Here is a 25,911-nt window from a genome sequence, read left to right as displayed (position 1 = left end):
GTTTTGCTAGTCCTGTCAGTCGTTGCAATTTTAACTCGTTCTTCAGTGGACAGATCAAACCACAGTCGCCCCCCACAAGTTTGCTGCATCTCGTCAAAGCGGTGGATAAACCGGATCGCATCATATAACTTACATCGCTGAACGTGGACACCGCTTGTGCTTCGTTTTTTATTGCTGCGACGAGAAAATACCTCCGTAATGCGCTCATCAAGACCCCCCGCAAATTTATTACGGGTAGGATGGTAATCCTTCGAGCTGGATTCAACGGTGTTCCATGCTTCAACTAACATCGCCGTCTCCTCTTCTGTCCATTCTGGATGGAGATAGCTGGCGTCACTTCGATCTTTCATTCTCGCGGGATTCGCAGTGATCACGAAGTCAGAAGTGAAGAATTTGGGAAGGGAGAAACGGGGTTGAACAAAACTAATTTAAAAAAAAAAATGTTCAATAAAAAAATACGTAAAATTACACTGTCGCCTTCACCTGATTTCAACCTCTATCTAGTGTCGGCTAAGGAGAGCACGATTGGCTGCTTCTTGACGAGTTCGCTCCACGTCGAACTGGTCGAATCGGTCTTGCACCTGCTGCTTCAGCCTATTGAGTACTTGGGTCAAGAAAGCGACATCTGCACTGTTCTCCGGATCCTCAAATTGATTGCTTACGATAGACAGCAACATCTCCGAATTGCGATGAATTTCTCGTTCGATCTCAGCTCGCAGCTTGGCGACAGCTCGGCGTTTCGTCTTGTTTTGGAACTTCATCATTTTTTCAAGAAGAAGGTTGCAATCTCGGTGTTTTAGCGTCGGTTGAAGCTCTGTCTTACCTTTCTTCGTGTCTCCTTCCACTTTAGGCATGTTCGACTTAATAAGCGACTCTGGCGTAGATTGTGGGGAAGCTTCATCATTGGAGTATAGACTGCACGTGCTGGTATCAGAGCGATCTTGAACAGGAACACGCCTCTTCTCCTCCAACTCTTCGCCTTGAGCAGCGATAGACGCAGGTAGAGGGAAAAAATCACCCACACTTGTGACTCCAAACGCACCAGCCCTTGGTTCAAACGACAGTTTTGTATCGGAATCAGGTTCAGGTGCAATAAAACTCGTGTTAAATTGCGCTTCTTGAGTCTCTTCTCGCTGGTCCTCAACCTTCGGGACTGTATCTCCACCCAACCATCTCTGAACTCGCTCCATCTTGAGTAGCTTCGCAAAAGCTTCTTTACTCAGAGACGTTGCCAAGCCTCGGGGTCTGCGTGGCACCAACCCACGATGTTGACGACGTTCTTCAACACTGAGCTCAAACCAAAGCCGATCACCGTCTTCTTGGCGCTCTTTGTCATACTTGGCAACAAACAACACGAACTCGCGTATATGTTGTTTGCAGTTTAGGACGGCAGTTGGTGTACGCGGAAAGGCGACTCGCCTCGAATACAGTGCGTACATCTTCGAGTGAAGATTGTTTTTGCCGCGCTCACTAGTCAGCAAAGGATACTTGGCCTCCACTTCACTCCAAGCCTCAATGATCGCGCTGATCTCTGTCTCCGTCCATGAAGTGACATTTGGCATGATGTCAAAAAGATATTCTTGCTGCTTCGTTCGATGGTGACACGCTGATGGAATTTGACCCTCTCGCGAAGACAAAATAAAGAGAATAATAGAAAAAACAACAACAAAAAGATAGAGCTTTTTTTATCAAACTTACTCAAATTCGTAAACCAATACACACACGCACACCTTTCGCCCTTGAGTACCCTCATTACCCGATAAGAGCACGGTTTTCAGCTTCTTGACGTGTCTGTTTCTCCTCGAACTGATCGAATCGATCTCGTACCTGTTGCTTCTGCATATTCAGCACTTTGGTTACGAACGCGATGTCTCCACTGCTTTCTGATTCTTCAAACTGGTTGCTGATAATCGAGAGTAACATTTCTGAGCTGTGTTGGAGAGCACCAATTATATCCGTACGTAGCTTAGTGACAGCATGACGCATCTTCTCGGCTTGGAGCTTCATCATGCTCTCCAGAAGAATATTACAATCTCGATGCTTGAGCTTTGCCGGCAGCTCCGGTTTCTTGTGGGACTTCGTCGTATTTGAAGAAGATGAACAGGACAATTCACTATCGTCACCAAAGAGCGAAGACGGACTGCAGGAACTGCTACTAGAACGTTGTGGCGCCGCAATGGAGGCTCGGCTTTCGGATTTATCTGCACCTTGTTCGGTGCATGGGGTGCTAGCCTCAGACGATAGGGACAATTCGTCCCCGTTCGAGACTCCAGCAGCTTCAAGTTGGGTCAAACGCGGTCGTTCTTGTTTTACTTCCGCCGTGGCAGCCAGCCATCGTTGTGCTCTCTCCATAGTCATGAGTCTCGCATAAGCCTCTTGGTTCACCGTTACTGCCAGTCCCCGTAGCTTCATCGGCGCTGCGTCTCGACGCTCTGTAACGTTGATATCAAACCACAGTCGCTCTCCTTTTTGTCGACGCTCTTCATTAAACTGGTGCACGAACAGAACGAAGATACGCAAGAGATTCTTCGCCCGGTTGACAGCCGAGGATGAGCGAGCAAAGGGACATCGCTTCGAATACAGAGCGTACATCTTCGAGTGTATCGTGACTGATCCGACTGACCCACGTTGAAGTATAGGGTACTTGGCCTCGACCTCGGCCCATGTTTGAATCAAGACGCTGATCTCCGTCTCGGTCCAAGAAGTGACGTTAGGCATGTTGCTTCTTTAGCCTCCCAATGATAAACTGGCAAACGAGAACTTTCATACTCCCAGTCCCAACAAATTTCTCAAAAACGGTAAAATACGAAAAAATTTCATGTACTTATCTGAAAAGAAATTAGCACTACACTTCACTATGGGCGGGCATATAGTTGACGTAGCATTGCGTGGAATTCTTCTCTCTCCTGTTGTCGCTCCTTGTGCATCTGTGCGAATAACATCATGAGTTGCTCCTGTTGTTTTCCGATTAGTGACTCCATGAACGGCACATTAACATTGGGGTCTTCCGGCGGGTTGCGTTGATGCAGGATCTCCAGTAACATCGCTTGGTTTTGCTTGCGTTCCTCCATTCTTTCTTCACGCAAGTCGTGCATAAGTTGCTCGAAACGAGCATTTTGAGCCTCCAGTAAGGCTTCCACAACTTGTTCATCAACTTGCGATTCCTCCTCGTACACCCCAGCAACCGGACTTTTGAGCTCTGAATCCTCAGTATCAGACACTTCATCGTCACCAGAACGCGAAGGACTGGGCGATCGAGGGGCAGACTCTTCCGATTCCTCGGACGTTATCGACGGATTGCGAGCTTTCGTATGGTCTCGCTTCCGTTTATGACCGGAGACCGTCACCCTTCCCAGTACCTCCTCCTTCTCGAGGACACTGGTTATCTTATGGTACGTCTCCCGGTCGATCTCACAGCCCACACGTTGACTGGATTTGGGGCTCACGAGCTTCCGTTGCAAGCGGAATCGTTCGTTAAACGTGTGGTCGAACCAGTCCGATCCGTCCAGCGCTTCCAACTGGGTCACGCATTGGCGGATGAAGTTGTAGGAATGAATGATACACCGCTTCTTGGCCGTAATGGACCCCACCGTCGTATCTTGCGGCCCTCCAAGTGCCACGAACTTCTGTCGGATCAACCAGTTGGGCAACTTAACCTTCTCGTCTGGTTCGTTCCCGTAGTCGATGAAATCGTCCACAGCTTCTTGCCAGGCGTCTACGAACAACGCCCAATCACGTGACGTCCACGCGTTTTTTGGAGTATCAGTAGAATCCGCTTCTTCCTCCGGTTCGACGCTTTTCTTGTTGCGTTTCAAGTGTTTCGGTTCCTTCTTCGTCTTTTGCGTTGTAGAGCCCCCCGTGCCGCCGCAGATGCGGTCGAGTCTGCGAAAGAGTTCGGGACTCACGATAGTCATCCCCTTCTCCTTCTTATTGTGCACCCGACGCAGTTCGTGCTGCTCGGCTGCCGACAGATCGAACCACCCAGGGGTGCCTTTTTTCAAACTTTTCTTGTTGGTGGCCACAATGAGGCGGTACGACGTGCACAGTCGATGGTGTTGGCGAGTGACCGACGACAAACTGCGTTTGTTCGAGCTCGTGATGGCGCAGAAACGCGCGTGTAGCGTGGCGCGCTCCCCCGTGGAGAGCAGGAGACGGTCTTTGGGGTCGTCCACCACCTCCTCCCAGGCCTCAACCAGGTGCAACAATTCATCGCTGCCCCACGCCGAGTTGACGCGAGCATTGGCATATGACGATGGCATTGACGACGCTAGTAGTGAGGCGTATGGGGGGGCCCTGGAAGGTCTCTGGAAGTGACGGGGCGTCAACACCGGGGTGTTCTTGGTCTCGAAAAATCTCACTGGCTAGGGATCCGATTTGTCGAAAAATGATCGCGCTTACAAACATCAAGTCAAAATAAACCCTATATTTGTTTTTGTTACGATGATTTTTAAGGATTGGAAGTGGGGTACTTGATGCTTAGCATTGTCCTACGAAGGGGATATCGGATACGTGCACCTCGTAAAGGTTAAGGATTCCAATGCAACGTCGAAATTAAGGCGACTACTTACTACCCGATCGATTCACGCACTTACCCAGTTAATCTTTCTCTTCTTGATCTTGGACGAGTCGAGAACTTCCAAGCTCTCGCAGCAGAACTCGAGCTTGTTCGCGTTCTTGGGAACGCTCATCTTGCAGCTGCTTGAAGAGTCTTAGCATGTTTTGGCGTTGCTTTTCCACCAACGCATCCACGAACTGGGACGGCTGATCCGCTTTCTTTGCAGACGCATTGCGTAGCTTGAGAGCTTCCAGAATGATCTCCACGTTATGTTGTCGCTCTTGTCGCCGCTCCTCCTGGAACTCAGCGAGAAGTGCCTCGAACCGCTGCGTCTGAGTGTCCAGCAAACGCGTCACCCACTTGGCATCACTCAACCCGGTTCGACGGCGTTTAATAGAAGTAGTAGACACGCTGTCGTCCGCTGGATCCACCTCACGAAAAGCTTTTCTTGCCAGTTTCTTCGAACGCTGTGAATTTGCGTCTCGACTGGAGTTTTCGGATCGTTCATTCCGGATTGACGCGGCGTCTTCCGACGATTCTGCTTCCGATTCCTCGGACGATTTCTCTGCAATAACGTAGCCTCTAGGGGGGCCCGAAGCGTATTTTTCCTTTGAGGATTTCCGTCCGACTTGTTTTCGAGAACCCCCTGTTGTCCGTCCGAGAAGTTCGTCCAGTGTCGCTGGAGCGCGAGGTGCGTCGACAGTCGGAGTTAACACGATCTGCTGAGCCTTATCGATCTGGACGAGTCTCTGGTACGTTTCTTTCTCAATAAAGACAGCCTGTTCGTTATGGTGTCCGAATCTCATCTGCAACTCCATCCGCTCTTCGGGAGTCATTCCGAACCAGTTCGGACGATCACTCTGCGACGCCAAAGTGCGGAGTACATTCCGCAGAGCTCGGAACGCCATCACAATGGCGTGTTTCTTAGCACCCGTCGACTGGTTGGTACGGGGTATACTGTCGTCACCACATAGTTCAGCATACCGCTGATGGATCAGAGAATTTAACCGGAGCCCCTCGTTCCGAGAGGCGAAAGACCCGGCAAATCCGTTGTCCGCCAACACTGTAACCACCTCGTGCCACGCCGACAAGAGTCGCTGCTCATCTTTCTTGGACCATTTGGACGTCATTTTGATCTTACTCTTGGCTTTGGCTTTGGGTGGCGTATAGTCCGTGTCCATTTCTCTCTTCCGACTTTTCCTCGGTGTATACTCGTCCTCGTCCTCACTTTCCGACAACCCGTCGGATTCCGACGTCTCCTCTCGTTTAGATTCGCTTTCAAGTGTCTGCTTAGTCACGGTGGCAACGGGTGACAAAGGGGGCGACAGCTGTGGCGGCTGGTTCGGACGGAACATGGGCAAACCGGCGAGTGCCTCAGCCGCCGCCTTCATCTCGTCCACCATGGGGCGTTCTTGCGGACGATCCGGTGCGCTCATTTGGGGCGTTTCCGTCTGGGCAAGGGGTGGTGGGGGTGGCTCCTCGCAGATCCGTCGGAGTAGTTCGAACTCGTCCGGCGCCACGGTTGCCAGCTCCCCCAGTCGTCCGTTCATGCGGCGTAGACTCTCCTGCTGTTGCGTCGGTAGTTGAAACCACGTGGGACGTCCAGCACGAGTGCTCTCGTCGTTGAATGCGCGTAGGAACAGGAAGGTGCGGACTAAACGCTGACGTTGCGCTTCCACCTCTTGAACGGGCACGGACGCGCCGTCACGTGGCCGCAAGGCGTCAAACTTCTCATACAGTCGCTGCAGCTCCAGCTGCGTGAGCTCATCGCGGTCACGAGGCGCATCTAGCGTCTGTTCCCACGCCTGCAACAGCGCCAGCAGCTCGTCGTGTCGCCACCAATGTGCCATCCAGGACTTTCGGTTCTTCGGATGGAAAATCCTTGAGTGAACAGGTTAATTCAATCCCTCGCCAAAGTGATTTCATTTGATGTTTGTAAGAAGAGAGTGGAGAATTAAACTGATTTGTTACGGTACTGGTTGGATGTCAGAAAACCGCGGCGGTTTGTAGTCACGGAAATTGGGTGGTCGAAGATGGCGGCCGTACAGGTCTTTCCTGAGGAGAATGTGGACAAGGTAGAGGAGTCTACACGCGTCCGTGTGAACGGCAAAGACTTGAATTTGACCTTATTAATGGTACGTCCCATAATTCCTTTGACAAGTCCAAGCATTAGTTGTAGTTTTCCACTGTCTCCGACTCCACCTCTGACTCTGCTTTCGTTCAACAGCAAGCCGATGAGCTCGCCCCATTATTTTCCGGCGCTGCTTGGGCTGGCACGTTGCTGTGGGATGCTGCCGTGCACTTGGCTCGTCGTTTCTTGACGGATTATCGCCAGCAACTCGAAGATCCGAATAATTCACTGCGTGTCATCGAACTGGGCGCCGGAATGTGCGTTTAATCGATGAATTCTCAGGAAAAGAAATGATAATTTAATGCATTTTTAATACAGCGGCGTGCCGGGCATGGCGGCGCGAGTCGCGGGTGCTAAGCACGTGGTGCTGACAGAGCAGGACGAGCTGCTTCGACTCATGCACGTAAATCTGGCTGCCAATGCGGAGGTTTTGAACCTTCCCAATGGCGAACAAGACGTCGAGGATAAAGGGGGAATTGTAGCGAGACCGCTGAGCTGGGGCGTGCAGCAGACGAAGGAATATTTGGCTCAATATTCCAACGAACAGGTGGACGTGGTGCTGTCGTGCGACTGCATCTACGAGCTGCTGTACGGCACCTCGTGGCGTGCACTAGCGCAGACAATGGAGCTCTTGTGCTTAGCCAACCCCAAGTGCATCGTCCTCATGGGCGTCGAGCGACGCAACCAGGACGGTATCGACAAATTTCTGGATTTCGTGGCTAAAGAGACCAAACTGGAGTGCAGACTGGACGAACAAACCTTGGGCACCAACAACAACCGCTTAGAGGTGTATTATCTAGGTCTGGAGACAGAATGAAGAGGCTAGATCAACGAGATCTGGTCAGGTTTCAGTTTTTTGTCTACATGGGGCGATGCCACACTTCCTCGCACTTGTAAGCTTTGGGCGTCACCTGAATGACCATGTGCAGCGGGATGTTGAGTGTAGGACACTCGTGCGGAGACTTGTTGGTCAGATACGCGTACAGCACACGTAGAATCGCCTGGTGCGCCACAATGAGCACTGGCTGGTCCATTCGCATGAGCTCGGTAATGACCGGTTCTAGACGGTGGATCACGTCCTGGTACGACTCACCACGCGGGTACCGGTAGTGTAGTTTGTTGTTCTTGCGCGCCAGATACTCGTCCGGCATCTCCTCGGCCACCTGCTCGTACGTCATGCCGTCGCAGATGCCGGCATCGATCTCGTCTAGCTGTTTCCACTTGACAATCGATCGCCCACGCGCTGCAATGCGCTCGACGGTCATTCCTGTACGCAGCATCGTCGACGTCCAGACAGCGAGTTCTGTGTCCGGCGTGGGGTAGTACGCGTCGATAAACCGGTCGAGTTGTTCCGCGTACTGCACGCCTAGAGGACTGAGTGGTGCGTCACCGCCAATACGCTTCTGTGTGTTGTACATGCTCTCGCCGTGGCGACTGAGCCAGATCGGACGTGGCTTGAGGTTCAGATTGGCCATCAGGAACATGATACGCGACTGCAGGTAGCCGTACACCTGGTTACAAAAGATCTGGCGCCCTACATCGATGATCTTGATGAACGGGGCGCCTTCCAGGTCAGCGGCAAGCGGCTCGTACAGCGACTGGTAGTGGTTGATGCGGTTGTTGTAGTCTGCCGCGGCCTCCTCCATCGTCTGGCCAGCGTAGTCGGCCGAGTTGAGCTTCATCTCGTTGATCGAGGACGCGATGAGGTCCGGGTCGTCGCACACGGACTCGATGAACATCATCTCGCACTTGTAGCGTTGATGCACCTCGCTCAGCAGCATCTGCCTACGTTTACGCGTCACGTTCGTGGCGTCGAAAATGACGCAGTCGCAGTCGTTGCTCTCCAGCGCCGCGATCGAGTCCTCCAGACACTTTTTCGACAGCTCGGTGCGGATCTGGAACGATTCCTCGTTGAACGGGTCCCAGAAGGCGTGGTTCACGTTGGATCCGACCAGTCTGCGGCGATATTCGCCCGTGTTGAACGTGCGCGACTGGTGTCCCATCCACGTCAAGTGCCGCGCTAGAATGTGGCCGATGTACGTCTTCCCGCGACCAGGAAGACCCACCAGGAAGATCATGAGTTTACCGCCGCTACGTTGCTGTGGCGCCGTCTGCTTTGCAGTCTGTGGGCCTTGCACCAACACGGATCGGTGGCCTCCTAATTGAGCGCGCGTATTGTGCTCGTGCGTCACTAAATCTCCGCCGAAATGCTGCGTCGTGGCTGCTAAAAGCACCGAATTGGCAATGTCGTCAATGTAGTTCGTGTACTTCGGTGTGGCCGCGACCGCCACATCAGCAGCGGCCAAGTTCGAGTTGGACGCTGCGTGACTCAGCGATTCCTCACTTTTAGAGCGTGTCAACGTTCCCGCTCGAGGTCGAGCCATAGCGATGTTGTGGTTACTCATACGTCGCTTGCTCACTTCGATTCCGTACTCTGAGTCCTCCGTCTCTTGGGGTTTACGAGGCGCTGTAAGTGGACGTGTCGGATCTGGTCGACTGATGTGGCGCTTGGAGCTGGGAGATCGCTGGCCTTTAAGCACTGGAGAGTTCTGTAGTCGGAGCTTCATGAGCTCCTCACTGGCCACGGGGTTCATGACGGGTAGTCCCTCATTGGCATCTCGAATGATGGTACGGATAGCACGCTGTACAGGCTTTTCCTTGGTCTGAGGGTCCACGTTGGACGCGATCTTGATAAAGTTATTGAGGTTTCCGTACTCATCCGGAGCGAATGTCACCTCGGGATCATATTGCCACGCTCCGTCAACGCAGAACTTGAATAAATGTGTACCCACAGGCAGCCAGAGCTTGACACTGAAGAGGGGGGAGTCATTGTCCGTGGTTTTCTGCTTCTTGAGGAGGATCTGCGAGCCCCAACTGCGCAAATATCACGTCAGAATGTAGTACTTTGATGCTAGAATTGCAGGATTAGTACGCACTTGTTGAAGCTGCCAGTGACGCCGACAGACTCGCAGGGGCGAGACCACTCGATCACAGCCGGATACAGATGCTCCGCCTCCTCGTGCACGTTCAGCAGCGGCGTTTTGGGGGCGTCTGCGGGCTCCACGCGTACGCTGAGAGGCGAGTTGAGGGTTAAAGGGCTCGCGCTACCGTCTGCGTCTTTCGCTACGGGGGAAGCGTCCGAGCTCATGGTGACACTTGTGCGCGAGGATGCCGTTTCGATTATGGGTCTGCCTGGAGATTGTATACAGTTGAAGCAGTTGATAGTGTATAGTGGTATCCGGATGATTAAGGGGGCGGACGATGCACTGGCGATGTGTTTGTCGACAAACGACAGACGATCGCCGTGGGATCGTTGTGGAAAATTTTTCTTTGTGTGGTTGCAGACATGAGCATGTATGTTGGAAGTACATGTTGAAGCCAAGCCGATGTGGTTCTGATTCACGATATCTCAGCTAACATCGTACATTCTTGTTAGAATCCATGCAGAATTAAGTACATGGATGTAAATAAACGGTTTTCCCTCCTCATTAGTGATGCGAAGTACGTGAGGTGAAAATGGCGAGGAGTCTGGGCAACCTGGACGATAGTGTTCAACTTTGGCCCGATCTTCTGTCCGAAAAACTGATGATGATATTCGTGTGATCGCAAGGACGTATAGCTGTTTTTACGGATACGAGATGTATACTAGGACTAGGTTTCAGAGCAGTGACACGCCGGTGCTGTCGCTACTCTTGCAATTTGTATGGAGCATGCCACGTCAGTCCGGTCTCACCTTTGCTTGCTTGTTTTGTTGCAGTTTTCCAGCCGACGACACTGCACCGAGCTGGTAGATTCGCCTCCGTCGCCGCAGGCTCCGAACAGTTCGGGATTTTCCTGTCGCTTCATGGTTGATTGCTTGGACCGGGTACAGAACCGAGAGCTTACGTATCTGATACGAATAACCAGCTTTGTCGACCATGATAACGCCGAAAGCCAACCAAGCTACGCAAGAATGAGGCGGGGCCATTTCGTTTGGTCTACTGGTACGTATCTGCGACGGGTGAACCGATATCTGCCAACTTGCTGTCAAGCAAGGCAATGTCGGGTTGTTACAGAACGCGAATGAATGTTCAAATATCATCTCGTTCGTCGCTCATAGCACGAAATACGTGCGTAGTTTCTTGGAGCTGCCGTTGATGGAGAGCAGCGTGTGATACTCGACTTTGAATCCATGACCGGGTGTCTCCTTGTTCATACTGGCCCACGTACTCTCGCTAATGTGAATGCGACCAGGTACACCACTGCTCTCCAAGAAGTGCGCAATGCTCACCGTGTCGCCAAAGAGATGATAGCGAGGATCTTTGCTCCCCACCACACCAGCCAGTACAGGACCCGAGTGCACCCCAATCCGGATATTCAGGTCGGGAACGCCGCAGTTGCGTCTCAATAGCGGCAGCGCTGCGAACATGTCGGTGGCAGCAGTCACGACTGCCAGCGCATTGTTGGTGTTCACTATGGGACAGCCTCCCACCACGAAATAAGCGTCACCGATGATCTCCACTTTGTACAACACCTCACGCTCAGCGATCGTATCGAATCGCGTGTACATGTCGTTGAGGAACTGGACGAGCTCCATGGCTGAAACTTTGGACGAATACGCCGTGAAATTCACCATATCGGTGAATAAAACCGTCACATTGTCAAAGAAATCTGCAATTGTGGTTTGCGGGTCCTCCTTGAGCTTGTGCACGATGGTCTCCGGTAGTAAATTCAGCAACAATTTCGTAATTCGACCTTCTTCTTCCACGAGTTTTTGCTTCTGCGAATTCAGCGTAATGTCGCGATAATGGTTGATTCGTTGTTTAAACTCGGAATTAAACACCACCCACGCTTGGCCGGCGAAGAACATGAAAATGTAGAGCGCATTTCTTAACACTCGGAGCTGTGTGGCGTTGATTTCCCAGCCAAAATACGGCGCGAGCAAGAGATTAGCGAGTAAATACAGCGCTAAAATCTCAAAGCCGTTGATAACGCGAAGCAGAAATGACACGTTGGCGAAGTAGCATTGATACAACGCCAATGCACTCATATAGGCATGCCCAAGAGAGTTGGTAAGAAGACTTTCCGTGCACAATATCACGGCCACGACAGAGATGACTACCACCGACGCGAACTGTTCCCAATTGCTGAAATTCGGGGAAAAACTTTGCAGTAAAAAAGCCAACATGACCGGGTACATGATGCAGAAGTTGAGTAAAAAAATGAGCCCGCTTTCTTCGAAAGAGCGCACCTTGGACAAACGGATCGACTGGTAAAGTGTTAGAAACGGTTTAAGCACCAGGAAAACAGTCACTGATAAGCGCAGGAATCGCATCCACCGCGCGCGATTTTCCACTCTGTAACTTTCCTCGAACTCGAACGCCTCCTTCGTGAGACTGCGGAAGCGTGTTCGATTGCCGTGCACTCGGAACAGCACCTCGGTACGGGTCAACCCCTTGGGTAACGTCATGATCGTGGCGCTGTAGACGGAGTTCTCATCGTTTCCAGGGTCTCCGTTGCAGTCCAGATCTTCCACGATGTCAAAGATATTCTCTCGGAAGAGGGATCTACGTACAGTTGCAATTTGACTCAAACTGTGGTTTCTCAGCGCACTCACGGTGCCTCGTCGCTGAGCAAGACGTGAAGGTGCCGAGGGTGACGGAGGCTGGTCAGCTAAAGCAAGAAGAGACGGCGGATTGGTGTCCTCTCTGCTAGATTGAGGAATCGGGGGAAGTTTCGTGCCTTCGGGTAGCTGCATGATGGAGGCTTTTCGTCCAGCTGGAGGCGCTAACGCCAATAAATCCGCGATGGTTTTCTGCTTATTCGAGGTGTCAAGAGCCCCCAATCGACTCGCACGTCGCGGTTGACGAGCGTTCGAAGTCCTCGGCGTTATTGGTAAAGGTGCTAGATTTTCGTTGGATTTTGTTGCGTTTGAAGAATCCGTTTTGTTATGTTCTGGAATGGCGTTGATGTTCGATCCAGGCATGTGACTCGTTCGTCGTGATCTTCCCGATGTCGAATTTGTAGGCTCAGCTACCACATCGGGTGTACCAGTGTGTTCTCTAGTCACGACTGAAGCTGGTGGGACGATGTAGCTATCCTTACCACGTAAGAAATACGTGTTCATCTCTCCTCTCCCTTTAACGAATACTTTACCTCGTAACGCTGTATGGAACTTGTGATAAATAGCGTTATGAGTCGCCTCTGTGATTTGAATCTGACCGGGTAAATTGGTCGTCTCCATGCGTGAAGCCACGTTCACAGTGTCTCCAAACAACTTGAAGCGAGGATTCCGGATCCCCACCACACCGGCCATGAGTCCTCCAGTATTAATCCCCACTCGAATACTAAGATTCGTGACCATATGGCCCCAATTCTTACGTGCAATTTTCGCACTAACTTCTGGAATACAGCGAATCATGTCCAACGCCAAGTTAGCGACAAGTTCTGCGTGGTTAGGAATCACATCGGGACAGCCACCGACTACCATATATACAGCGCCGATAGTCTCAACTTTGTGCACGTGATGCACGTCCACCAGTTTGTCAAATTTGTAAAATAAAATGTTAAGTAACTCGACCACTTGTTGCGCCTGTAGTTTGGACGAGAAGAGATCAAAGTCGCAGACTTCTGCGAATAATACAGTAGCTTCTGGGTATTCGTCTGCAATGAGCTCTCGTCCACATTGTAACTGCACTACGATGGATTCTGGTAACATACTGTTAAGTAACGCTTTGGACCGAGTTTCCTCCATTTTCAGCTGTTCTTGTTGTAATAAAACCATAAGTTCGCTCATATAACTCACTCGAATAGCGAACTCTCGTGACTGACTGGGTAGCAAAATCAAGAAGAAGAAGAGACAAGCGTATAGCGTCTCGTTGGCAATTTCTTGTCTGCTAGAAGACGCAGAAGAGCTGGCACTTCCAGGCACATACGCGAGCATAACCACGACGTATGTGGCCAAATATCCAAGGCAGAAGATCGAGACCGGGAAGAATCGGATGGGCGTGCAACTGTAAACCCACATGATGACGAGACAGACCCACGAGACACCGTAATCGTTCGTGATCTTGTTGTACACAACCGGATAACAAGCGACTACGACGGTACAGATCCAGGTGAGTTTAAAATCCTCATGGTAAGGGTGTTTTCTCGCCCGAAAAAACGTTAAAAACAGTAAAGGCAGCACAACCGCGAGTTTTAACACGACAACGACCGTGAATTTCGGCAGTTTAGTACTTACGACCCCGTCGGCAGTGGCATTCGTCCCGACACTGTAGTCTTCCCAGAGTACAATGTAGTCGTACACAAAAGTCGAGATCATGAAGCCGATAAGCATCAGCAGTCCGCGTAAGTACAATTTTCGCTGTGAACTAGCGTAGTACTTGGCGAACGACTGCTCCATTTTGAGGATCACGGTCAAAGTGTTGATGTTGATAAAGTAGAGCGTAATGTGGTGGATGGCCACTTCGTCCATGATTTTAAGGAACAAAAGGAACTCGTTCACAGCGGTGGCTCTCGATACGGAGCTCTCTCGGGCTCGTTTCTCCGCCGAACTCTCAGGCACTACCGTTGACTGCAGTCGGCGAGTTGTGAAGCCTGAAAATGACGTAGAAGACGTCATGAGACTGCCTCGAACGGTCTGGAATTTGTCCAACGCGGGGCTGGTGCGGGTCACCGGGTCCATTGCAGTTTTCTGTCGAGAAACTTGAGGCACTGCGCCTACCGAGGCACTGAGAGGGTCCATCGGCTTGATAGTTCCAGGCGGTGGCATGGAGCCGGTGGAATCGACAGTGTAGGTGTTAGAAGGACAGGAATAGTGGAGAATACCGTAACGGTTCTGTATATTAGAGTCGGAATTTCGATCTCTTAACGTCTTTGAAGATCGCGCCGTCGGTTCATCATGACGCTCAAGACGGGCATGTTGGTGGGCATTGTGGGCTCGGGGGACATTGGCGTGTTGATCCAGATCCGAGCGTCGTCGAACACGTGCGTTATTAAACTTAACAATGGGACACTGAAGAAGAATGTGCCGTTACAAGACATTGAAGAGGCCAAGGACATGAGCGACACTAAGGAGAAGAAGTCTCCGATTCGACTTGGTAATGAATCTCCGGTAAAACCCACGAAACTCGCTGCTATGTCGGTTAAAACATCGGATACTGTTAAAACACTGGAAATTGGTGATTCGGTTCGAGCGAGATGCAACGGAGGCAGTCGATGGTTTCCTGGTAAAATCTCTAAAGTTCATCGAGATGGAACGTACGACGTCGAGTATTTCGATGGAGATATTGAGAAGAAAATGGCATCGACGGATGTCGAAGCTGCGAAAAAAGACAATAAACTCGAGAAATTTGCAGTGGGGGACAAGGTGAAGGCAAGATATAAGAACGGATCGAAGCTTTTCAGTGGTAAAATCTCAAGAGTGCGATCGGATGGTACGTACGATATAAAGTATGACGATGGGGATGTGGAGACGCGAGTGGCTAGAGATCTGATTGAGCCGAATTCTGAAGAAAAAGATGAAGTTTTACCAACGAAGAAAAGCAGTGGATTTCGTGTGGGTCAGAGCGTTAAAGCTCGATATAAAGGTGGCAAAAAGCTGTTTCCAGGCAAGATTAAACGTATACACAGCGATAAAACGTACGATATTATGTACGAAGATGGAGACGAAGAGAAGAGGGTGAAGACGGAGTATATCGAATCCGCAGATAATCTGAGCGATGAGGATATAAAATCTGCGAAAACATCTTCGAAGACATTTAAAGTTGGGCAGAAAGTCAAGGCGCACTATAAGAAAGGAAAGCGGTTATTCCCGGGTAAAATCAGTCGCGTACGTTCCGATGGCACGTACGATATTGACTATGACGACGGGGAGATTGAAACTCACGCCGAAGCTGCTAAAATCCAAGTAGATGATGAAGAAGATCTGTTTGCAGATTCCGATGAAGACAAGAAACAGGCGACAAAGAAGAAGAAATGGATTGTTGGTGACCGCGTGAAAGCGTACTATGGTAAAGGGAAGCGGTTGTTTCCGGGAAAAATCGCAAAAGTCCACATGAACGGAACATACGATATCAAGTATGACGACGGGGATTCTGAATTGCGCGTGGATCCAAGTCTGATTGAAGATTTTGAAGATAACTCAGAAAAGCAAAAATCTGCAAAATTATCTGACAATCTAAAGTCAAGAATCTCAAACAAGCCGCTGCGGGTGGGTGACTGTGTGAAATATAAACGAGGAACTAGATTTTTCCCTGGAAAAATCACCCGTGAGCGAATGGATGGAACGTTCGACATCAAGTATGAAGACGGTGATGTGGAAGAGCGCGTAGAGATGGATTTTATCCAACGAGACGGGGATGATGAAGATAAACCCAAGAAGAAAAGCTTTGAAGTTGGTGACGTCGTGATAGCCCCATTCCAACGAGGGAGCAAGCTCTTCCAAGGTAGAATCTCTCGTAAGCGTAGTGATGGAACGTACGATGTCGCGTTTGACGACGGAGATAAAGATACTCATGTTCCAGCGGATTTAATCCAGTCAGAAGGATCGGATATTCACGATACCAAGCCGAAGAAAAAAGCTTTGAAGGTCGGTGACAGTGTGAAGGCTCGGTACAAGAAAGGGAAGAAACTCTTCTCTGGTAAAGTATCTCGTGTGCGCAGTGATGGAACGTACGATGTCGAATATGACGACGGAGACGTCGAAATGCGAGTGGATATCGACATGATCGATGTTCCAGAGGATAAAAAGAATGACGACGATGAAAAATCTGGTTCGGTAACGGCTAAGAAAAGTCTAAGCGTGGGGGATAAAGTGCGTGCTCGTTATAACAAGGGCAGCAAGATGATTAGTGGAGAGATTACAGCAGTACACCGTGACGGCTCGTACGATATCCGATATGAAGATGGCGATAAGGAGAAATACGTTGCAGCGAAGGATATCGAGTTAGAGGAGGAACGAGACACTGAATTGTCGAACACGACACTAAAAGTGGGGGATCTGGTAGATGCGAGCTACAAGAACGGAGTCAAGATGTTTCCTGGTAAGATATCTCGCGTCCACTCTGATGGTACGTATGATATTACTTTTGATGACGGCGATTCCGAGCGCCGTGTGCCTCGTTCTCGTATCAAATCGAAAGCAAACGAGAATAAATTACCAAAGAAGAAGAGCGGATTTTTAGTCGGGGATGTTGTTAAGGCGAAGTACAAGAAAGGAGCCAAATATTTTACGGGTAGAATATCACGTATCCGTTCGGATGGGACTTACGACATCGAGTACGATGACGGAGACTCGGAATCTCACGTGGACTCTTCTCTCATTGTTAGTATTGAGCCGGAAACAGCAACGAAAACGCCAAGTAAAAAGAAAAGCTTTGAGGTTGGAGACGTGATTAAAGCGCGATACAAGAAGGGAACAAAGCTCTTCTCTGGTAAAATAACCCGCGTGAGATCAGATGGTACGTACGATATACGGTACGATGATGGAGATACCGAGATGCACGTTGAAAGTTCTCATATCGAAGCTGAAGAAAAAATCTCGTCACATGACAAGACATCCAAAAACTTTACTGTTGGTGATAAGGTGAATGCGCGATACAAAGGAGGGTTGAAGAGCTTCCCTGGTAAAATAATCAAAGTCAGAATGGACGGGACGTATGATATTGAATATGACGATGGTGACACTGAACAGCGCGTGAAAAAATCAGCGATCGAGATAATTCCGGGTAGTAAACCAAAGAAGATCCACTCCGACAAGGACGATATCTTCGGTGACTCGGATTCAGAGGGTGACACCAAGAAGAAAAAGAAGGGTGCGGTTATTAAGGTCGGTGACGCTGTTGAAGCCAATTTTAGGAAGAAGGGTAAGTTTCACAAAGGAAGGATTGTACGGGTGAGGTCGGATGACACTTTTGACATTGAATATGACGTCGGAGCCTCGGAGAAACACGTACGTATCGAAGATATCAAAAAGATCGGTGATAACGAAGGAAGCGATGACGAAAACAAGAAAAAGACCAAGTCTACGTCAGGTAAACAATCTTCGGACTCAGATCGAGAAACAGATAAGCCCAAGCCGAAGAAGAAGTCGAAGAAGCACTCATCGTCGGAGTCTTCGGGATCTGATCATGAGAAACAAGCTTCGATTAAAAAGGGCACTAGAGTCACGTATCGGAAAGCTGAAGACTCAAAGTCTCGACGAATTGGAGTCGTTCGTAAAGTGCATTCAGATGGGAGTTACGACGTTAAATATGACGATGGCGACACGTCCAAACGGGTATCAAGAAAACTTCTGGTAGAGTGCTCGGATTCCGAGGATTCCGAGGATGAACCACCGAGTAAAAAGGTTGTGAAGACCAAAGAAGGGCCGAGTTTCCGTCGCCACGAACACGTTCTGTCCAATTGGCGACGTTCCAGTAAGCTTTCCAAGCCCCGGATGACTGACAAATGGACAAAGGCCACAGTGCTGGAGAAAAATTCGGACGGGACTTACACGGTGCGTTAGTAGAACCCGTTTAGATTTTTTTGGATTTTTTTCATTATATTATACTGGCTGTGTAGATTCGATACAGCGATGGGGTAGTGGAAGAAGATGCACCGTCAGAAACACTGAAGCCGAGTAAGAAGAAAGCTGACTCAGATTCGGATCGAAGTTCGGACAAGAGTGATGCGCCACGGCGGAAACGAAAACGAAAGCTGAAAGGGTACAGTTATATCTGCTTACATACCCGATTTTGTCATCGTTGTTGACAACAGTTTTTTTTTCTCTTTGCAGCGGGATTGGTACTGAGTCTCTGTTTCTGCTGGAGCAACTTGCTATGACGGTTTGTATTAAATTCTGCTTAGGTATAATATGTTTGTAGGCTAATACGTGCTGTTCTAAACTAGCTTTTTGAAGAAGGTGTTCTGAAGAAGAAGCCCAAGCTACAGCTACTTCGAGGTGAAGGTGATAGTTCTAGTTCCAGTTCAGATTCCTCCAGTTCTGAAAGTGGATCAGGGTCGTCCAAGTCAAACAGCACGAAAACGGGGGTGGACAAGGTACGATACTCCCGTATTCAGTTCAGATTTTTTTAACCTAATATCTTCATCATATATCTACAGATACTAAAGAGACTTTTTGATTCAAGTTCACTGCAAACCTACAAGCGACTGTTTAAGGAGAACGATGTGAAAAAATCTGGTAAAATCTCCCGAAGTCGGATAATCGCTGTGGTGGAAGAGCTCATTGTAGCCTCAAAGTCCACAACAACCAGCCGAATCTACGACGACAACCACTCCGTCAGCCACATGTTGGCTGAATGGTTCGCAACCCACGACGATCTCCGAACTCATCGCCATTTCGAGTTTAAAACCCTAATGTTAGCATTTGCGTACGCCAAATGTCGACTCGGAAAATTACGAATGGAGCAAAGTGTCGCCATGGCGTTGGAAGGGAGATTCGCGTCCTATCACGAGAATAAACGCCAGCTAGAGTTGTGGCAGCAGAAATTAGGCTTTCGGCTTTTTGAGACGCTCCAGAGGAATTTCCACGACCACGCTTTACCTAATATGATCCCAGCGCGTATTCGAGTGTCTGAACTATCCGCCATTTTCGACCAGGTGGCTCGGCAGGCGATACCCAATAAACCATTGGACGTGTACTTGCAACAGCAGCAGTTATATCCGCACTCTACGTTGTTCCTTCCTGAATTTTTATGTTGTTATTACCAACTTTATGGATCGGAGAATCCGATTTTTTCGCGATATAGTGGTGCAGTGGAGTTGAGACCTATCGCGTTTGTTGCGTCTTGTTTGTTCTCGAATGGTGACATTGTCTGCAAACGTCATGGGGATCTCGTGCGTCGACTGTGTGTGGGACGAACTCAGGCTCAAGTGGATTTAATCCTCAGATTTCGAGAAGCTTTCGAGTCGCTGTTGAGTACAGATGCAGACAATGAGATATCAAGTCAAGAAATGCTACTGGAGACCTCGCAGCTGTCGATGTTTGCTGCAAAAGTGGCTCCGGATCCAACTCAGTTAGAGCCTGCGTTAAATACACTTCGTAAGCGCTCTGGTGCTGTGTCGTTAGTGGAAATATACGCAAGTTGTGGCTTTATTATCGATGAATTGACTTCTGCACCGACTATCCGAAATGCTGTGGATAAGATGAGAATGCGTGTAGATTTGGCAGATGTGCGTCGGATTATTGGATTAGTCCGGAATATCTGTTTGAAGATCCTGCGATTTCCGAATAATGCAGATTATTGGAGAATCCGAGCGGATAATGCTGCTTTCCAGCAGAAGATCGGACGTTTTGACGGTGCTACGAGTCTTTTAGAGGCCGTAGGTTTTGTGGAACACCGGAAAACGCACTACGAGTTAAGAGGTGCACGAAATTATGAAGGGAAACGCGTGAGTGCACTTGAAAAATCCACGCTGGACTCGTTACGCGAGAAGTGTGTTCAGCTGGATGGTGAACTGTCACTTTTCGACGGTGTAGAAAGTATAAGCTCTATTCTGCAAAGAATATCCAAGGCATGTAGACGTGAAGGCAACCAATTCACGTTGGAGGAATGTCAGACGATTTTAAGGAATTTATCCTCGTACATTGAAAATATCTTGAAAAATCCAAAAGATTCGAGATTTTGGCGGATCCGAGAAGCTAACAGCACTTTTCAACGGCAAATTGGATATTTGCCCTACGCGACGGAACTGATGGAATCTATTGGCTTTGATCTTGCACAGACTTCACATGGTAAAGTCTACACTCTTAGAGGGACTGGGATGACTAAAACATCTGACCAAACAGAATTATCCGCTAGTTTGTCGAATTTTGCCTTTTCTAGTGTCAGCAGTCAGATGGAGTGGTTTCTGTGGCGTCGAAAGCACGAAATTGACAGTCTTTTGGAAGATGAGATGCGTTATCTTCACGATATCGTTGGTCATTTTTCTCAATCTCAGAATTCTGTAAAAGACAATATAACAGATGATAAAACTCGATCTGACACTATCGAAGCTCGAGACGCTGCTCTAGTGAAGATGTATCCTTACGGTACGAACGCCATCGAGACTTTCAACAAGACGTCCATTCAAAGACATCAACTTGATATGATGCGCGAAGCATTTAAATCCATGGATGTAGATCAGAAGGGATTTTTACTGGAAGCGGATTTTTCACGCGTGTATGGAGCTCCCTCTGCACTTCCAGCTTGGTGTACGTTTGAAGCGTTCGACATTGGGAAGGATAATAAGGTTGATCTCCATGACTTCGTGGCTGCTCTTGGACCTCTTCTTGACCATCCTTACGAGCTCAAAACTGACAAAAACGATGACCAAGTAGCCGAAATTTCGGATAACGATACCGATCCAACCTTGTGTGAAGCCACTTCCTTAGCTGTAGGTGGTTTACGATTGGAAACGAGCTGTATCGCTGCAGCAACGGTGTTGGAAGGATTACTAAACCAGCTATACTGTATTATCCAGGAGCCTGGGAATCCCTCGTTGTGGGCGATAAACGACAAAAATCCAACAGGAATCCAGCTTCTTCGCTTTGCAGCTGGTCGAGCATTGCTACGTCTTGTTGGATTTCGAGAATCCACGCTGCCAGACGACGAAAAATCGAGATTTTACGAGCTTCAGCCGCAACGAGTGCGCTTCAAAACGTCCAATAGTGTGTCCGAACTACCGACGGCTTTGGATACTGCTACGATCGGTAGGATTCAAACAATTGCGGCGATGTTGGCTGGACATTATCGCGGTATGAAGAATCCGTCAGTGAGTGATGTAAGTGCAGTGTCGAGGGCCATTTCAACGGATGACCGTTGCTCGGAGAACTGGATTCGTGTCGTTCAACTGGCTGTGAAATGTCTGAAGAATATCCAAGATCAACCGGAAAATCCGAGATATCGAGAGATCAATACAGCCACCAATACATTCACGAAAATTGTTAATTGTGCACAAGGTGGACTGGAGCTACTACTGTCGATTGGGTTTCGAGAGACCGATTCCGGAACGTTAGCTATTCCGCCAGATACTCCTCTGGATGAATTGAAAGCACGACAACTGGAACTCGAAGTTGGATTGGCTCTGCTACACCTGAGATTAACTACCACCAATGATTCAACGGTTCCTCAAAAGGCTGATCACAGTACTCGAAACCAACAGCACAAAGCACATATCTCAAAACCAGCGTTTGGAACAAGAGAACATTTGGAACAGAAGAAAAAGATGTTACAAGCTAAAACCGGCCAACAACCACAAAAGGTTAACATTCATCGAGGACCAGCTGCAGCACGAAATATGAAAACTAGACCTGTTCCAAGCAAAAAACGTGTGCAGTCTGCAAGATCGTTACATGATCCGATCGAACAGGAGATTCTGGCAGATATTCCTCATGAGGTGAAGGCTCAAGGTAACGCCAAGAGGACGTTAACTCGACAGCGATCTACTGGTAGCAATCGATCTCACAAAGCAACAACAATGGGACAGGATCGCGCATCAATGGGCCGCAAAATGGTGCAGCGGAGGGCACCCAACAAACCATCGCCGGCCGTATAGTAAAAATTCATTTTACTGTTAAAATATTGATATTTCAAGTTCTAACTTTTTATAATTGTATTTTTTCTTTTTAGAATGGTAACACGATGGTTTTGGCAGCAGATGCCTGCGCGGGTGCTGATGTTATTGTAGTTGAAAAGGGTCAGTTTCTGCTCCGAGGAACATACGTTCGCATTGGAGCTGAAATTCCAGACTTGTACGAGGAGAGGATGGTGGTCGAGGTTTCCAGTGACCAATATTCTTCATACTTAACGAAGCTTCGTCTAGCGATTCCATTGCGATTTTTCCATCCGGCGAAAGAACTCGTGTCGATTGTGTTGTTATCGTCGGTGGAACGTGCGAAATATCTCGAAATATCGGAAACACAGGTGAGATCGTCTGGTTAAATTATGGAGATTCGTGAATAATATTGTTGATTCGTTTGGATTTTTATGTGAACTAGACGTTCGTACGAGAAGGCATTGTCGATATCGTTTCCAACGCTGTGAAGCAAGCGTCGCTGACTATTGAAAGCTCAAAGACTCCAATCACAACCTTGGTGACTAATCTCGTTACATCGTTCGAACCCATTCAAATATTGCCTATACCTTCGCCAAATTTACGTGCTGGGCCATCAATGAGATACTTAGCAGCTTGGAGCAGTCATTCCAATTCGCCAGGGGTGTTCATTATTCACGATGAGTTCACAGAACGCAAATTGCAGGCGTGTTGGGAGGGTCTTATTCTTCAAGCAGAAACTTCTAATAAAACGGTGCGTCTAGGTGATGTCAAGCAGATTCTTCATCGAAACGCGTATCTTTCGCTGTTATCTACGTCACGAGAAATGGAGAACAAACTGTTAAACACAATGAGCGACGAATCTGAAGTTATCTATGAAGAGTTTCAGGCTTTTTTCCGGTTTCCAAAACCTTCATGTTCGCTGGATTTTGACGAGGATAACGACGCTAAACTTCAAACTTCGTTAACATATTTGAGAAAGCATTTCGCGATTCTACTCGAAACAACAACAAATTTTACTAACGGATACAAATCTGTTCAAGCGTATGAGTTGTTGCACCGAGTTCTGAAGGACGTCCAAGACCACATTGCGGTTGCATCCGATGATCCGCAAGAAAACCTGGAAGGACTGGAGTTCACTGTTACCGTGTGTCAAGAGTTGGAGAGGGTTTCTGTTACCAACCAACGTTCTGGTCTTCTCTCGTGGCCAGAAATTGTTTATTTTGTGAGATACAACAAGCGGTTAATAACTCCCGAGATTTCCCCTTCATCAGAGTCTCAGAGTGACGGAATTCGTGTTATTGGGAGTAAAGAAGTTGCTGAAGTTGTATCCGGGAATTACACATCGCGAGTGCTGGTCCTGTACTTTGATGGTAGCCTGGAAGTGTGGAATTTTTCAAGTAACAAAGCTGTGTTGGTGCGTTTTCTAACCTATCGGCTAACTAACTTGTGTCGACTGACTATTATTTATATTATTTTGTTAGGAATCTAAAGCAGTAGTGCTGTTCTCAACAGAGAAAACTATCACTAAGAGCGACAAGAAGAGTTGCATTCAAGCCTGGAATGGCGTCAATCAGATTGGTCCAGCTAGCGTGGAATCTTCAGTTGTATCGTCGCGTATTCGTCAGTTCCAACGCTCGACTGGGACGTCTGGGGCTCTAGTTCGCTTGTGTGCGTGGGACTCGGTTCTGTGTGTAAATTCGTCAATTTTGCAGGAACCTGGAAGTGAAACTTTCCGTTTCTTCCGCTTGGCAAACAATTTTGTTTGTCCTATTCGTCAAGTGGCAGTGGAGCATGTTAATGTCGAGTTGTCACTTCGAGGACGTGACCTCAAGAAGAATGACAGTGTTTCGTCTGCTGGTGTTGTGAAAATTTTTGAGGTAACTGCTGATGGATCCAAAATTATATTTCTAACGGGATCAGAGAGAATTATCTGGGTTGCACGCGCTGGAACGGGAGAAATCGTGTGTCATATCGACCTGCAAGTGACCCAGCTGGGCAAATTTCAGGCTTTGTTTCAAATTGTTGAGAAATATTTGCCATGTGGAGAGTTCCAAACGCAATTGTACGCTACGACTACAGCGAAATCCTATCGTCACGCTGGCCTGTGGATTCTACCGCAGACCAAAGAGAGGAAACGGGTGTTTAGTTTTGGAAATGCAAAGGTATCGACTGTTGTTCAGCTTGTTGTGCGCGCTGATCTCCTGTTTGTCGCGTCTCGAGACGGTTTGATTATGGTCTGGTCTACTACAACTGACCAAAATTCAACTATTTCACCGCTGGTATGTCTAAAAATTCCAGTACGCAATGAGGAGCTACAGTCATTTTTTTGTCAAAAAATTCAAGAAGAATACAGTGAAATCGGATCGAGTATTAGTGTGAAAGACACTACCGCTGAGGACATTGACCGCTGGGAAGTTGATGTGCTACAGCAGTTTAAACCTGCTCCGCAGAGATTCGCGCTGTATTTGTTTGACGACGGTGAAATAATACGTTTAGCAGTACCCGAGAAATTCGATTTGAGGTTGGTAACACTCGATGACCCTAAGCTCGAGTTTGACGTGTTCTTGGCTCCTGTTAGTGGAGTCGAGCAGAATCAAGCGAGACGAGTGGCACTGCAAAAACATCGGATCCTTCGAGTATTTTTTATTGCGGTACATCATTCTCGCGATGGGATTTTTGCTCAAAAATCTGTTCAAGACTTTTTCAAAGATTTCGAAAATCATGGAATATTGTGGAAAACTCGGGACGAAATTATGAAATTTGCAGCGTCGTATCAAGCCAATGTAAATATTCAGCTACAAATATTCTATCGACATGGAGACGGCGAGCAAGTTGAGCTCACTCAACCGCAACAGGTGAAGCAAGATAACGTAAACGAGATACTAAATACCTCTCCGGTTTTAGTTATTGGTGCAGTATTGAAATCTCGAGCTGGAGATCAGGCACAATTTCAGATTTGGAAGTTCGCTATGAATTGGCTGACAGACGATGCATTTGAACCTAAAGAGCACAAATTAGATCACGCCCGACACGCGCTAGCTGTGCAAAGTTCGTATCGTCTTGAGGCGCAACGTGTGCTACGCTGTATGAAGGATACTTCATTTGGAATGCGAATAAAACTGATGAAAACCAGACGATCTGAACTGGTTCAGAATATGAAAAATGACATCAGAGATCTTATCACACAGGCTGAGTGTCCAGATGATGCCGCTGACAAACTTCTCAAGAATCTAAATGTTTTCATGCTAGCATCTTTCGAGTCGGTTGGCGAGGCTGTTGAGAAATTTTTCATGACATTATTTAACCAAGCACCAACCTGTGACTCAAACACCTTGTCACGCGATGTATCGTCGTTTATCGAGTTAATTAAGACAGAACAGGGCAACTGTGCTTGTTTTTCGGCTTGGATCGAGCGCGTACTCAAAGAACTGGCAGCAACTGTCGGCAAACAGGAGTTAACTTGGGACAGGCTGAGCTTAATTATACGTCACGTTGAAGCGACCTCTATCACCACGGCTGAAGTAGGTGCTTTGTTTGTGGATCTTGGGCTCGCTAACACATACACCACCGCTGATAATAGTGCAGAACATGGATTTCAGTCCTCCCTTCCACGTCTCACGCAACAGCTACATGGATTCTTGTGCTCCACTAGACCAGACAATAAGTTTTCGATGCTTGATGGGCTTTATTCGCCTCAACTTGTGGC

At 48.4% G+C, this 25,911-nt stretch overlaps 8 protein-coding genes across 8 annotated transcripts; 2 read left to right on the top strand and 6 right to left on the bottom strand.

Annotated features, from left to right (window-relative positions):
• Window positions 1-500: 500 nt before the first annotated feature.
• PPTG_19163 (hypothetical protein) lies at window positions 501-1,562 on the bottom strand (the record flags this gene model as incomplete). Its single annotated transcript, XM_008917515.1, has 1 exon — window positions 501-1,562. The coding sequence occupies one exon, from the start codon at window positions 1,560-1,562 to the stop codon at window positions 501-503; it is 1,062 nt and encodes a 353-aa protein (XP_008915763.1).
• A 96-nt stretch (window positions 1,563-1,658) lies between these two features.
• On the bottom strand, window positions 1,659-2,730 carry PPTG_19162 (hypothetical protein). Its single transcript, XM_008917514.1, has one exon. The coding sequence runs from the start codon at window positions 2,716-2,718 to the stop codon at window positions 1,753-1,755; it is 966 nt and encodes a 321-aa protein (XP_008915762.1). The 5' UTR covers window positions 2,719-2,730; the 3' UTR covers window positions 1,659-1,752.
• A 65-nt stretch (window positions 2,731-2,795) lies between these two features.
• Window positions 2,796-4,372, bottom strand: PPTG_19161 (hypothetical protein). The gene has a single exon (XM_008917513.1). The coding sequence runs from the start codon at window positions 4,257-4,259 to the stop codon at window positions 2,856-2,858; it is 1,404 nt and encodes a 467-aa protein (XP_008915761.1). The 5' UTR covers window positions 4,260-4,372; the 3' UTR covers window positions 2,796-2,855.
• Window positions 4,373-4,403: 31 nt separating this feature from the next.
• On the bottom strand, window positions 4,404-6,461 carry PPTG_19160 (hypothetical protein). The gene has a single exon (XM_008917512.1). It carries the CDS (start codon window positions 6,403-6,405, stop codon window positions 4,597-4,599), a length of 1,809 nt encoding a protein of 602 aa, XP_008915760.1. The 5' UTR covers window positions 6,406-6,461; the 3' UTR covers window positions 4,404-4,596.
• Window positions 6,462-6,532: 71 nt separating this feature from the next.
• PPTG_19159 (hypothetical protein) lies at window positions 6,533-7,583 on the top strand. The gene is made up of 3 exons (XM_008917511.1): window positions 6,533-6,690; window positions 6,783-6,943; window positions 7,005-7,583. Exons 1-3 carry the CDS (start codon window positions 6,589-6,591, stop codon window positions 7,501-7,503), a joined length of 762 nt encoding a protein of 253 aa, XP_008915759.1. The 5' UTR covers window positions 6,533-6,588; the 3' UTR covers window positions 7,504-7,583.
• On the bottom strand, window positions 6,964-9,887 carry PPTG_19158 (hypothetical protein). Its single transcript, XM_008917510.1, has 2 exons — window positions 9,623-9,887; window positions 6,964-9,560 (listed from the first exon to the last, which is right to left on the bottom strand). Exons 1-2 carry the CDS (start codon window positions 9,832-9,834, stop codon window positions 7,547-7,549), a joined length of 2,226 nt encoding a protein of 741 aa, XP_008915758.1. The 5' UTR covers window positions 9,835-9,887; the 3' UTR covers window positions 6,964-7,546.
• A 369-nt stretch (window positions 9,888-10,256) lies between these two features.
• On the bottom strand, window positions 10,257-14,439 carry PPTG_19156 (hypothetical protein; the record flags this gene model as incomplete). The annotated part of the gene is made up of 1 exon (XM_008917509.1): window positions 10,257-14,439. The coding sequence occupies one exon, from the start codon at window positions 14,437-14,439 to the stop codon at window positions 10,780-10,782; it is 3,660 nt and encodes a 1,219-aa protein (XP_008915757.1). The 3' UTR covers window positions 10,257-10,779.
• A 129-nt stretch (window positions 14,440-14,568) lies between these two features.
• On the top strand, window positions 14,569-24,992 carry PPTG_19155 (hypothetical protein; the record flags this gene model as incomplete). The annotated part of the gene is made up of 9 exons (XM_008917508.1): window positions 14,569-18,165; window positions 18,231-18,373; window positions 18,445-18,493; window positions 18,558-18,707; window positions 18,771-22,199; window positions 22,280-22,573; window positions 22,648-23,619; window positions 23,687-24,856; window positions 24,972-24,992. The coding sequence occupies 9 exons, from the start codon at window positions 14,569-14,571 to the stop codon at window positions 24,990-24,992; spliced, it is 9,825 nt and encodes a 3,274-aa protein (XP_008915756.1).
• Between the last annotated feature and the right edge of the window lie 919 nt (window positions 24,993-25,911).

The sequence above is a fragment of the Phytophthora parasitica genome, assembly GCF_000247585.1.
Source record: "Phytophthora parasitica INRA-310 unplaced genomic scaffold supercont2.104, whole genome shotgun sequence".
Lineage (NCBI taxonomy): Eukaryota > Oomycota > Peronosporomycetes > Peronosporales > Peronosporaceae > Phytophthora > Phytophthora nicotianae.
The sequence above is the reverse complement of the archived record's forward strand: the minus strand, read 5'-3'. Positions and strand labels throughout refer to the sequence as shown.